At 34.7% G+C, this 14,728-nt stretch overlaps 1 protein-coding gene across 1 annotated transcript; it reads left to right on the forward strand.

Annotated features, from left to right (window-relative positions):
• Positions 1–938: 938 nt before the first annotated feature.
• Positions 939–13,453, forward strand: LOC125651150 (MAM and LDL-receptor class A domain-containing protein 1-like; the record flags this gene model as incomplete). The annotated part of the gene is made up of 10 exons (XM_056164543.1): positions 939–1,055; positions 4,127–4,267; positions 5,262–5,357; positions 5,443–5,609; positions 7,822–7,888; positions 8,100–8,303; positions 8,675–8,934; positions 9,097–9,175; positions 9,262–10,362; positions 13,401–13,453. Coding segments are annotated over exons 1-10 (2,229 nt in total), but the record flags the coding sequence as incomplete, so codon positions are not given.
• Positions 13,454–14,728: the final 1,275 nt, after the last annotated feature.

Below are 14,728 nucleotides of genomic sequence, written 5' to 3' on the forward strand. Positions count from 1 at the left end.
GTAAGTTATACATCTTATGCAATTTAATCAATCGGATTTAAAAGTAATCAAGGTAATTTCCTATTCCAATTCGAAAGTCAACAATTACATGGACGGCCGGCCTGCAGGCTGTTGGCGGGATTCATTCAGCGATGAAAGACAGACGGATACAGGGTAGAGAGAACCACTTTGAGCAATGGAGGGGGAGTTGAATTTCATGTTTAACATCAGTACCATGAGTAACCATCAGTACGACTACATACTGTAAAAACTATAATCTCCCATGGTGTTACAACTAATATTTTTCTCGCGCGCTTGCACACATCCACCATAAACGTCATTCTTTCATAAGAAAATCATCGTTTTGTCCTTACATTGAGTAGACCAGTACTCCATTAATACCCGTATATAATTTATCGAAATTGTCAAATCTTATTATTTTTCATACTTTATCATACTGACAAAATGTTGGTCTGGTTTTTAACATCGAACACAAAGTACTGTTTGATATAGCTTTAAGACTGGCATGATGTCACGACAAGATAACATATACGGTTGAGATAGGTTTCTATCAAATTTATCAATTCGTTAAAAATTATAATAAACATTACAGTACATTTCCTTCATTAATGCCAAAATAGCAAACAAGATGCAAAGAAAATTTCATAAATTGAATAAAATACAAACTAAGAAAATTAAACACAGTTATCATTTACTAGTGAATTGTACAGGTGTTTCCCGTATTAATCCAGTTCTCCTTCAGTCAGGAGCGCTGTTTCTTTAAAACCCCTGACGATAAGGTTCTAGGACTAGCACTTCATTGTGGATAACGTGGCAGTGACAAGACGGAACGGTGTATGTTCTGTTGAAACAGCCACCCTTACAAGGCACTCCTCAGGATTACTCCTCGTTATCTAACTAAACAAATACTCAAACACTGATGTGATAACTTATTTATCAGGCTCCTGTTGAACAAACAGCAGGGATTCTTACAAATTATAATTCATCTTCTGGGATGTGGAAACGTAAATTATCGCTGTGGTTGGTGGTGATACTACTTGGCAGAGTGGCATCTGGTAAGGGTTTTCTCCATGCATGTCAATCAGCTACTCCTATCAAGCGGAGATATTTTAATCAAATCAAAATACACGATTTCCGGTTAAACTCCGATTTCTGAATATAGTTGCTCTTTGGTAGAAAATCCCTCTATAGGGTAAAGAATACACTCATAGCATAGTACTGTAAGTCGCCAACTGTCCTGTCAATTTAATTGCGGACAAAATTTAACTATGTATTGTGTTGAATAATATACAACCTTTTTGACGTCAAATACTATTGATTTATGATAGAAATATTTACGTTTATAAATGAATTCACAGGTTTACCTATTCATATCACCCATTAATTCGATAAACCTAAATGTTTGAATCAAGTTACAACTCAGTAATAAAATTTTATCAATGAAATGACCTTACGAAATTTGACCAACTAGGGAGTGAACCTGAAGTTTTCCGATATAAAAATGGATAAAAGAATATGTTTCATCTTGTAGCATTGCATTAGAAGACTGTTACGTTCGGATAAAATAAATCATCCAGGAATTAATTTTATATTTTAAGATAAATTGCAGATACACGAGCCATTCGATTGCTGTGTCCACACCTATACCGCATTTCTTCACTAGGCCTTTATGTTCATGTACAAAATGTGTATTTTTAATTTGATTAAAATAACAGAATAATCTACAACATTTCTTCATGCATTTGAATCATAACTGAATATACTCTAATCTTCCTTTATGTATTTGACAAGCTAATCCAACACATTGCTTTCAATGTGTACTTCACTTAATTCAAATCAAAGTTATTCCTTAAACAATCTATATACTATATTTTTTGACAATTTCTGTCATGAAATTGCAATTTGCATGATACGTAAGGTATATTTTCCATCGATCTTAATTTTTACCACTCCACTTGAATGACTTGACAAATACTAGTAAAAAGTTTGTGTGATAAACGGGGACTCTTGCAGTACAATTTGAGTAATGAAGTCGATTTTTCAATCATCACCCAAGGTTAAAGTGATAACGGGTATCTTAAGGGTATAAAAAGTCGTCGCAAAGCACAAGGCCATTTTATCATGTTCACGACAACTTGCATAATGTTTCATGTACATGTATGAACTTCTCTTGAACTATATTTATAAGTCATACGTCACGGTAATAAACTTCTTAAAGGTAAATAATTCATTGAAAATTGTGACGAGATATTTTCATGTCAAGGGTATTTGAAGAGAATCTTTATCATATCCAAGTATTAGGACTGAAGCTGTTCTGTACAAATTTGGTCGTTTTATTAAATATTTTGTGGTCCAGTGGTAAAAACGAATCCTAATTAGTACCCTGTGCCCAAGAGTTTTGAGAGTTGTGAGCACTCATATGCATGAACTGCATCTCATATCTCAAACATCATAGGGCTGTACCATTTTACATCCGGGTTCTGGGATGTTGCAGTTTAAAATTTTCCTTCAATGGATAGTAGCAACAAAAGCATTCTTCAATGTATGTCAAGTAATGACTCCTGGAGGTATGTACAAAAGTTGTCCACGAGTTCATTTTCCGTGAGAGATAAAAAACAAATAAAATATTGTGCATTGTGGAAGCTTTTTTGCAAGTCAAAGTTCGATATCCTTGTAATAAATTTCCTGATTGTTCCAACGTTTTTGTTTTCTCTGTCGGCATTTACCGAACGCCAATCGTCAACTTTTGAAGCGTCACTTGCAAAAATGATGGATGCCAAGAAAATGAACAGACCATCGGCCTACTTCGGATTTTGACAGACAGTTTTGGCTGTCTGTGATGATCAGAAACAATCCCGTGTCTTTCTTTAAATCAAAGATATCTACATCATTTGATCATAGGAAATTTACACCAACTAAATACGCGCACGCGTGCGTATTCAAACATTAAAATATATTTATTCTTTTTATCGTCTGTGCTTGACCCAGTTCAAATTATATTTAATCCTTACCATTTAGATACTGTATTTGTTTGAAAATATCGCTATCCGATGTTTTTATTTTAAAATGACACCTTGTATAACACAAATGACATTTGTGTTTGAATAATTAAAAAAATACGATATCCGATCAATGTTTTTCCCCACTCCATTTGATTAATTTTGCAACATTAAATACCTAGCGAGATAAGAAATATCCTTAACGTATGCCTTTTAGTGCATGTAATTCAATAGATTTTTAATCGCCAACTCTACTTACAGTAACATTTGAAGTACATTACTATGTTGATAAAAAACATCCTCAGAAACACACTAGTAAATACATTTGAAATGCACACGATTTATGAATGAACTTCTCTTGAACTATACACAAAATGTACAGGTACTAAGTAAGTCATCGTCTTACTCAATAACAAGGTTATTTAACGTGTCAAAGTTATTGATATCTATCTGGAGGAAGATTTTGATGTCAAGGATGTCTGAAGAAACTGTTTATCTACCCATGTACAATATTGATGGAGGTTACCAAGTCTTCTTTTGAATATAAATCTGTTCAAGTCTTTTGTGGTTCAGTGGCAAAAAACCCAACCTCTAGTAAATTGTCCACAAATGCAGACTCCGATTTAGCGTATGCAATTTGGAATTAAAGTATACAATATAAATCGTTTTATTTTCAAGAATTAACGAATTCTTTTCCGTGGTCTACACGTTCTGGCGACTAGTTTTGGTTAATAGTTCTTACCATTACATGTATATGTTAATCTGAAGCAATCAATTTCATCGCAATCATTTTCATTACGTCAAAAGATAAAAAAAAAAGTAGTAAACATTAATCAGATAAGTATATTAACCCAGTGTCACAGCAACCTCGACTTTCTATCGGTGTACGATAAAATTAATCGTGTATTTTGTGTACTTATATACATGTATTCATATTATTAAACATGAGACCCATCAAACGTATTTGAATCTGAGCCCAGATGCATAAAAGTTAGTTTTTTTTTTAAAAAGTTTAATCCATATAAATGTAGGAGATAATGAAGTTAATTAACCTTCATTAAACTGGGCCCAGAGTTCTAAAAAAAAATTCCAGCAATAATGATACCATAAGTTATAATCTGTTTTAGTACCACCCTCATCATGTGCATTCGATGATGGTTGGTGTCAATGGCGACCTCAGAATAACTCAGGAAACTTCGAATGGCATCTTGGGCACGGTCCAACTCGAGACAGATCCTCGGGACCAGATGGCGACCACACAACGAAATGTAAATAAAAAGTATACTCAGATTACAAGATAAAATGTAGCAGTGGTGAGATTCATGTCGTACGACCTATGTCACAATCAAATCGAGGGTTTGTTATTTCACATATCAATGATAACTGTAACACCAACTTCCCTTATTTATGTAGCAATATCCCATTACTTACTTACTTAGGTCTGTCGTTCCGTGAGGATAATAGGTCATCGACGACAGTCCTCCAACGAACACGATTCAGGGCTGCTTTTGCGGCGCCGTGCCAGGTCATGTCCTGCGCTTTTAATTCTACTTCTGAGTCCCGCCTCCAGGTGTTTCTTGGACGTCCCCTCTTTCTCTTGCCCTGCGGGTTCCAGGTCAGGGCCTGGCGTGTGGTGCTGGAAGGTGGCTTCCTTAGGGTGTGTCCAATCCAGCCCCACTTCCTACGTCTGATTTGTATGTCTAAAGGTTCCTGCCCTGCTCTCTTCCATGGAACATGGAATATTCCATTATCACCTGCATATGGTGTTTATGACCTTCAACTGATTCGATGCGCAAGAGCTTGTTCTGCGTATGATTCCTTTCTAAATTGAGCCAGGCTAATGAGAAACAAATTGAAGGTAATGGGGTTTCAACAGTCTCGTTTAAAGTCAGCATTTCACAAATTCTATGGCCGTTATCGCAATCTACTTTGCCAATACAACCTGTCATTGGATCAGATACTTTCTGAAGTGTTTCTTACCAATTGTTAGGCCGTTCTTTACACACTGATTTTGACTAGGGATTACTCCGTTTATCTGACACAGATAAATGTCTCACGGCGTGTGTGACCGGTCGACAGGGAATGCATACTCCTCCTTTGCACCTGATCCCACCTCTGGTATATCCAAGGGTCCGTGTCTGCTCAACTCTGTATTTTGTATTCCTTAAAGGAGTTATGAGATTGTTTGTTATCTTCGCCTTTCATGATAATCCCCGGCCCACGATCAATAATCATAGTTTTGTGAAACATTCTATTTTACAGATGGAAATGGTAGCTACATTTTTATTAGAGGATTAGACGCTGGTCGTAATGCTTCCTTGAAAGCTATTGTCGAGACAAACCTTGATGCAACTTCCGGTAATTTAAGAGTCTAAATTTGATTTTCACTCTCTTAAGATTAGTTGAACATTTTTCGATGTTTGACAGCGTTTTTATTTTTCAGATTTACAAATGTCGTTTTGGTATTTTATGAATGGAATTGGTATCGGTAATTTAACTGTAAACAAAGTCGATGATGATGGTACAAAGACTGAACTTTGGAGAAAAGAAGGACGACAAGGATCCGAATGGATTCAAGCCAAAGTCAGATTACCTCGGGGAGAGTTCATGGTAAATATCATTTATTTCGTGACTACCTTGAAATAGACAACAGCTCAGACGAACCTTTAACAAGGTGAAGAATGTCTCTAAATACAATAGAGTAAAAACAAGTCTCCAATATGTTTGGGGTGCTTGTAATGGCTATTTAATAATACATTGGAGAAAGTACAAATATAACACAATGTATGCCCCGTTGATGATAAAATGGCAGCCTAGGATAAATGAATATACTAGCAGTAATAGAAATATCATCTTGATCCTAGGGAGCTTGGGGGGGGGGGGGCATCTGGAGACAGCTTCTATACAAAATTATACCAAATGGGTTATGGGACAGACTCAAATGACCCATCCACCATACACTAATTCTGCAGCTCAAGATAACAATCCAAAGCACCAATGGTGCACAAATTAATTAACAATTGCACCACATAACTAAATTAGGGGAAAACACAATTCGCCCCCATGAAATAGTATATTAAAGGAAAATGCAATTTGCATTCAAATGACAAAGGTACCAACCACATAAGCACAAAATTGGCTCATGACCAGCATTAAGGAAATCTTGGTGAAATAAAACTACAACGAATCAACTGGTTTAGAGCATTCCTCAAAGTATGGATAAAACGAGAAATGTTTTAGAAACATGTACACCTCTGTGTAGCTATATTGAAAAAGAATACACTTTTCTTTTAGAATGTCTGTTGTGATAGTGAAAAATACGAATCTCGTATCTTCTAGTAAGTGCCCTATGGAAACCATACTTTCAAGATACTGAGCAGACATTTCAAAATAACTAGTCATTCGAATCATGACATTTGAACTTGCGATCTGAAAACCAAGGACACCATTTACTCTTTTGGGGGCACCAGTGTACCAAGTTTGATGTCTGTCAATAAAATGGTTCTCAAGATATTGAGTGGACTTTATCGTATCATGTCCAGTTTGACCCTTGAACTTTGGCTTTGTGATCTCAAAATCGATACGGGCCATCTTCTCCTTTGGTAGAACTAGTGAACAAAGTTTGATATCTGTCAGGCAAGATATTGAGCAGAAAATAATCACTATGTCCAGTTTGATGCTTAATTTTTTACTTTGTGACCTGATAAAAACAATAAGGGCTATCTACTTTCAAGGTGTAACCACTGTATCAAGTTTGGTAACCGTCAAGCACAGCAAGCGGACAATACATTATGTCAAGAGAAGTTTGACCAATGACCTTGCGACCTTAAAATCAATAGAAATAATCTACTCCTTATGTAGAACCAGTGAACCAAGCTTAATGTATGTCGAGCAAGTGATTCTCAAGATAGTGAGCAGAAAATAGCTTACTATGTCCAATTTGACCTTGACCTTTGAACTCAAAATCAATTGGGGTCATCTTCTTAGAAGATGCAGCCCGTTTATCAAGTTTTATGTCTGTCAAACAAATGTCTCTCAAGATATTATGCGGACAATATTTCATTATATCCAGTTTGACCCTTGACTTTCTGATCTCAAAATCGATACGGATGATCTACATCAGTGCACCAAGAAAAGCATTCAAAAGATAATGAGCGTACAATACTATTTCTAGTTTGACCCTTGATCTGAAAATGGAGGTCATCTACTTTCTAAGGGCAACCACTGTATCCCCAAGTTTGGTAACTGTCAAGCAAGGGGTTCTTCATATATTGAGTGGACAAGACTTGGTCTACAGACCAACAGACTGACCCTTGACCATATGACCTGAAAATCAATAGGGGTTATTTACTTTCTAGGGGCAAGCACTGTGCCACAATTGGTATCTATCAAGCAATGGATTTTTCAGATATTGAGCGGACATGACTTGGTACCGACAGGTGCAAAATAATATGCCCCCTTTTTTTCAAAATCAAAAGGGCATAAAACATTGCTGTTGCCGAAGCCAATTGCTTATTGCCTTCGACACCCTGGAAGCGCGAAGCATACTTAAGTTTAAATGGGAATTTACTAGATGACAATTTACATTTTCCGCGTCTGCTGCATTCGAATGAAATATTCTAGATGATAGAAACAATGTATGTCGAACATAATAAAAATATTTTGCATATGAAACATAACTGCACGAAATGACCAGGTTTATCCGTATTGTATAAACGGTAAAACCCCTTTAAAAAAGCAATAAAAGCCTTGTTTATAATATTTCTGAATACGTCTAATTAGTACACTACTAAAGAAAATGAATATCTTTTATTCTTGGTAGATACGTTTGGAGGCCTCGGCACGTTTATTTTATGGTAGTGACTTAGCTGTGGATGACATAGAATTTTGTAGGTATAAGTATGTGTGTGTCACTGTGCGTGTGATATCGGTATCATTTTTCATGTATAACTTAAAATGCTTTTTTTTTCACAAAATTGTCTCAATAACAAAATTATGTTGAAATCGAAATTCTAATGATTCAATGAATAGAATTTGTTTTTAATTTTATTTCACAGTATATTTATCAACACGGTAATTTGACATTTAATTACGTATTAGCATCGATTATAACGACAACAACCTTACCTCCAACAACCATGCCACCCTTCCGAGCACTTCCTGTTGGCTGCGACTTCGAATCGGGTTCATGTGGCTGGGAGCTCCTTCCTTCTCTAGGAAATACCGTTGGCTGGAACATTACTTCCGAGTCTTATTATTATAAAGAAAAAATGTTAATACCTGGAGATATGTCCAATAACCAAGGCAAGAACTAGTAGTCTAGTACTAATTTTATATTAATATCTGGAGATATGTCCAATAACCAAGACAAGAACTAGTAGTCTAGTACTAATTTATGTTAATATCTGGAGATATGTCCAATAACCAAGGCAAGAACTAGTAGTCTAGTACTAATTCAATCTAATTAAAATTAGATCTTCCATACGTCGCGCGACGTATCGAAAACTGGGCAGCGGATGGAAGATCTAATCTTAATTAGATTGGTACTAATTTATGTTAATACCTGGAGATATGTCCAATAACCAAGGCAAGAGCTAGTAGTCTAGTACTAATTTAGAATTTATCTGATCAATTTAGAATTGATAATATGACACCTGTATTACTTTCTTCAACAGGTAAATATTTGCTTTTAACTAACTGGGATATGGGTGAAAATGGAGACGCAGCTCAAATTGTCTCGCCTGTTTTGGAGAACGTTGGCGGCGCCTGTTTGAGTTTTTATTTGTACTTGCCGAGTACTTCAAGTGGTACGTTATCCATCTACCAGAAATTGCTACCATCAATGGAACTCGTCTTACTACACGAGGCAGCATTTAGAAGACCGCCTGGCTGGAAGGAAGTCAAGTTTACCCTAAAGGAGTCACGCTATTTTCAGGTTAGTGATATACTCACTTTCAAATATGTTTTAACCGATATGAAATTAAAGATATACATGTAGCTAAAAGTGTAAGTTTAATCTGCTGGATTGGTGCTTCAGTTGTCGGCATCAGTGTACGTGTGTGTATGGATCTCTAAGTTTCTGTATTTCTCTTCACAGGTTATATTAGAAGGATCTTATGCAGGATATCTAGGCTCTGTGATCGGCGTAGATGGCGTCACAATAAAAAATGGAGAATGTAAGACATGTTTATCCTCTTGTAATATGAGAATTTCATGAAATATATTTGAATGAAAATTACAAACTTTGTCAATTTTCTTTAAGGTATATTCACTACCACCCCTGAAACAACAACAACAACTACTACTACTACAACAGCGCTACCGACAACGTTTAGTCCCTTGCTAACAACAGCTGCTATAAACTCCAAGACAACAGTTCAGAAAATGTCTTCGTTATCTTTAACCCCAGATATAGAAAACACTTCACCAAAACGTACAACTGAATTAAAGAATTTAACATCACAGGTAGGTACATCATCTAAACCCAGGACAACGCAAGGTTTATCAACTCTATCGTCATCAGTGCCTTCACACATGCTTACTTCAATACCATGGTCATCTACTCGGACATCTTTTACGACACCTACACTGACAAGGTTGACTCACCATTCCACAGCAGGATCATCAACAGTGAACTTATTTCATACAAAGCCTACTAAGACCTTTTCGTCGCCGGACAAATCATCGTTGGTTCCATTAACTCAAGTACCACAAACTACAACGAATTCTTTAACACCTGTATCGTCAGATATGGCTTCAAAATCAATAACGCTCTCACCATCTCATTCATCTACAAACACACCATCAGAGGGCAATACCCAGACGCCAACACGAACACACTCATTTACGGTAAACGCAACAAAGTCGACACCAGAAAATCCGACTTCATTATCAACATCGTCCTCGTTGTCATCGCTAACTTCAACGTCTGTAATTTTATCATCACTTTTAACAAACATTTCAGCAATGATTTCTAATTTCCAGCCAACCGCATCAATGAAAACAACGACTATGAGCAAACTCAACACGTCGGAAAATCGCACCATGCAACACACCTCGCCATTATCAATTCAAACGCCCGATAAGAAAACTACATCATCGATAGAGACCCAAACTTTGAGTGGTTCTACGAATTCGTCATTCACAACAAGACTACCAACTTCTACAACAATATCTTCAAGTTCTACAACACATCAAACCTCCCCGAGTTCGAACCTTTCACCAGAATCACATAATTTAGCCGCAAGAGAGACTACAGCCATTGTTCTTGGTGTTTGTTTGCCTGTCATATTATTAGTAATATTGTCTGTGATTGTACTGATATGTAAAAAAGACCACTCAAAGTCAAGTTCATTTCAAAACCACAAAACACAACAAAACAAAACAAAGAAACAGACTGACGTTGAAATGGATAATAATATAACTTTGAACACTTTCCAAACAATAGACATACGATTCTGAAAGCGGCATGATATTGAGATATGTGTCAATATAAGTTATGTTTTAAATTAATTCATTAACTTATGACGCAGAATCCTATAAAAATACACACACACACACACACACACACACACACACACACACACACACACACATATTAAAAGAAATAGAATAAACAGTACACAAAGTTAAAAATTTAACGCAAGCGCTTTCATTTTATAATCCTCAGGCGTTACATTTTAATGCCTCGTTCACACGGATGCGCATTAAATTTTACTTCGCATCAAATTTGATGCGAAGTAAAATAATTCGCATTAAATTAATTCGAATTAAATAGCGTTCACACGGCGGTGATATTTAATGCGAAGTAAACTAATGCGCATTAAATTCGTATGCATCTCTATTAAAGGGTGCGCGAAATAAATTAAAGAATAGACTATGTTATTGAAAATTATTTTTATAGATATTTTAATGAATATTGTGTAGATCTATACAGAATTCTTTGTTCAAAACGCTATATAGGCTTACATGTAGTATACTACATGTTTACAATTTAGGCCTACATCCATAACTGATCTACACATAAGGAGTTTTTTGTCGTGTTTATTTGTATGTTCCCAAGAAATTACTTGTTATTTCCTCCGACAACCAGCATTCAATCTAGACAATCTATTGTTTCTTCATGGGCCCAATTTTAAAACTTCGGAACGTCTTTTTCACCATTCCGCTGACTACTGTTATGACGTAATTTTTAATTACTAATACGTATTATAAGTCTACTGTGACGTCATATGGTATAAAAATTAACAATGAGCGGCATATGTTTTAAAAAATATAAAAAAGAAAATCATATTATCACTATTTTAAAACATTGTTGTCGTATTTAAAAACAATTCCTTCCACATGTATTACTCAGTATGCCTATGCAGAGCACAGATTTACGTCTGACATTATCTAATGACATGCTGTTTGTACATGTTTTTAGTGAATATTATCATTTTGCTTAGTTTTTCGTACATAACTAACATTAATATATGTAGCTGACCATGGGTATGATGCATGTGACCCAAATTGGCCATTACGCATGCGTCTACATTTAATCGAATTAGCTTCGCTTAGCGTTCACACGGAGCTAATGCGAAGTAAATTTAATTCGCATTAAATCGCGACGTCAATTTTAATTCGAAGTAAACTAATGCGCATTAAAATCTCCGTGTGAACGCGGTTCAGATTTAATTCGCATTAACTTACGTTTAATGCGAATTAAATTCTTCGTGTGAACGAGGCATAAAATGCAACGCCTGAGGATTATAAAATGAAAGCGCTTGCGTTAAATTTTTAACTTTGTGTACTGATTATTCTATTTCTTTTAATATTTTATACCGGACACTGTGATTTTTTTAAATACACAATTTGGATATATATATATATATATATATATATATATATATATATATATATATATGCTTTGATCCAACTAAATTGTGTTCTTGAAGATTTGCTCGCTTTATTTCAAGACGCATTTTGTTTTGTTTCATACCAGGAAACAAATACTGCTACTTTGTGTGGTTTTGAACAAACCGGCATTAAAACAGTTTTCAAAATACATGCATAATAGGCTCGACATTAACTAAAGGGGAATAATCCAGGATGATTGAAAACGATTGTTTTGATGAAGAGTTGTGTCTCTTTAATAGTATGATAGATTTGTGATGCATGGATAGGGTTTGTTTGTTTGGTTTTTTGTTGTTGTTTGTTTTGTTTTTGCTAAAATTTGGTTGCAAGTATTAAGATTAGTATACATGTGCATGCATATTACAATGTAGAAGAATTGAGAAAACGTACATAGACACAACAAGAAAGTAAAACTCGGGTTATTTCGAATTATTTTAAAACTAAGACATTACGCACGTACGGTGTTGGTGCTTCATTTGGCTACGTTAAGCTTAAAAGTATACTCGTTTCATTCGGCTTTTAGTAAGCTTTTACTTTCCCCTGTGTGTTTTTTACATTGAATTTTATCATGAGAAAAACAATGAAGATCGAATTTATTTTTCATGATGTAAAATGTAAATGTAAAGCGAGTAAAAGATGTCTTCGTATGTACAAGTATAACTTCATTAACTATTAATTTTTAAGAGTTTGTCTACGAGAAAATCATGCAAAATGTGACAGGAGCAAGGCTGTCGGTTCCACAATATATTTTGTGTGTAATAATGTACATCACTATAAAATACGTTAGCATATTTTTCGGGGGTGTATTCATTGGATAGGGATCTGCAGCCATGTTACTGAAAATAGCACTCTTGTTCTGACAAAAGGGTAACATTTTGTATATTTTACCCTTTCGATTTAAAAATTCTGACAGATTATTGAAAAGGGGTTTTAAAATTGGTTCTTTTTATAAAGCAACTGGATACACACGTTCATATCATTTAGTGGGACTCCAATATCTACTTCCGTTTAAGTGCTCAAAGGTCACAGATTGGTTACGATTCTATATTTTGGTAAATGGTAAATTGCAGTAAATGATCACTTTCGAATCACCTAGTAGTCAAAAAGTAACGCTTTGAATTACTTGAAATTATTTTCATCTTAAAGAGAAGATCTATATTTCAATATATCAAAAACCTGTATATGGTGAATAAATTAGTACTTCAACTTGGGTATCCCCCCTCCCCCGCTTGTAGAACTTTCATTCTCCATATTCACCTACGAATGTCTGTCACGCATTATCCCTGCTATCTTATTAAGCCTTTCACAACGTTATGTTTTGACATCAGATGACCAGAAGCGTATATCAATAAGTTTTGTTGCTATGCGTCCTGGTTGCCATGGTGACAGATTACAAAATTAAAGAAAATAACGTTTTAATCTGCATTTGTATTAATAGTTGTAGTTTTAACATAATTTTTACTAAACTTTTAAAATGCTATTTTTTAACAGTCTTAACCAAAACAAAAAAAACCAAAAAAAAAAAAAAAAAAAAACCCAACCCAAATAATAAACAAACCACCAAAAAAAAAAAAAAAAAAAAAAAAAAAAAAAAAAATACTAAAGAAAAAAAGAACGACACCCCCCCCCCCCAAAAACCCAAGAAATAATTTTTCATGCTTATTTATGTTGTGCTACCGAGACCAGATGTAATTGGATCATATCTCTTCATATAAATATTTTACTGTCGACACAATTAGAATAAATCTATTTGAAAATCTGACTGGTCATTGAAAACATTCTGAAATTATCAAACTAAGTAGCTAATGATATAACCCAAAGTCACAATAATGGTATTCTAAAACGAATAGTATAGTTGCCATAGTAACATTTGGACCAATTTAAAGACTGGTATACATGTACTTAGTTCACAGGTAAAACTTGTATGTAGACAGAATGTAATATAAATGTACTTCAAATCCTAAACATATCCTGGCCTTGGGACATTTAAAACATCATATGCAATAATCAGCTGTTAATTTAACTAATTTATAGATATTATCATCATTATCAATATATTCTAAATCTAATTTGTGTGTTAATAGATTTCATTTTGATATACATGTAGATCAATTTGTAGCCAATACAAAATCCACAAAAAACTTGAACAGCAATCCTTATACAGTTTAACAACATGCTACAGATACATGTAAAAAAAATGTTCATGTTCATATCTTGTCTTTCATTTGTTTTTTATTCTTATAGCATAATTATTCTAAATCCGTGCGAATGGATTCACGGCAGTCATATCCAATTCCGGAATTTAATCATGGTAAACGTTAGAATAGGAGGCGGGAGGGGGGTTAATGACAAACCATACTTGGATAGTGAATGGTATAGTAAAAATAATATAATATAATCAATAATGTTGACTAGATCTAAATACAGACATACTCTTTTCATGAATCCATTCCCCCACTCCTAACATCGTTACACTACTGTATGTGAAATATAGCTTTTTTACTAATTGACAGTGTGACGTCAACATGTACCTTCTCACAAAGTAAAGAAGTTTGCTTGAAATGATTTAAAATACAATTTGTAATGAGATGTATTGTTTTATGCTGAACATTATTTCATTTATCTATTTATTTTAGACATTTGATTTTGAAATAAAAGTGTTGTCTTGATATTGTACATTTTTATGTGCAAAATGACTTGTTAACGTCAAAAACCATTGACGGACTTGTAGGTTTACATGTCGGTGAAACATGTTTTAGGATCATATTTTGGTTCGATCATTTTGAGAGAGTGGAGTGATTGTGTCAGAACAAAGCATTTTTCTATTGAATGTT

This window comes from Ostrea edulis, chromosome 5 (assembly GCF_947568905.1).
Source record: "Ostrea edulis chromosome 5, xbOstEdul1.1, whole genome shotgun sequence".
Taxonomy (NCBI): Eukaryota; Metazoa; Mollusca; class Bivalvia; order Ostreida; family Ostreidae; genus Ostrea; species Ostrea edulis.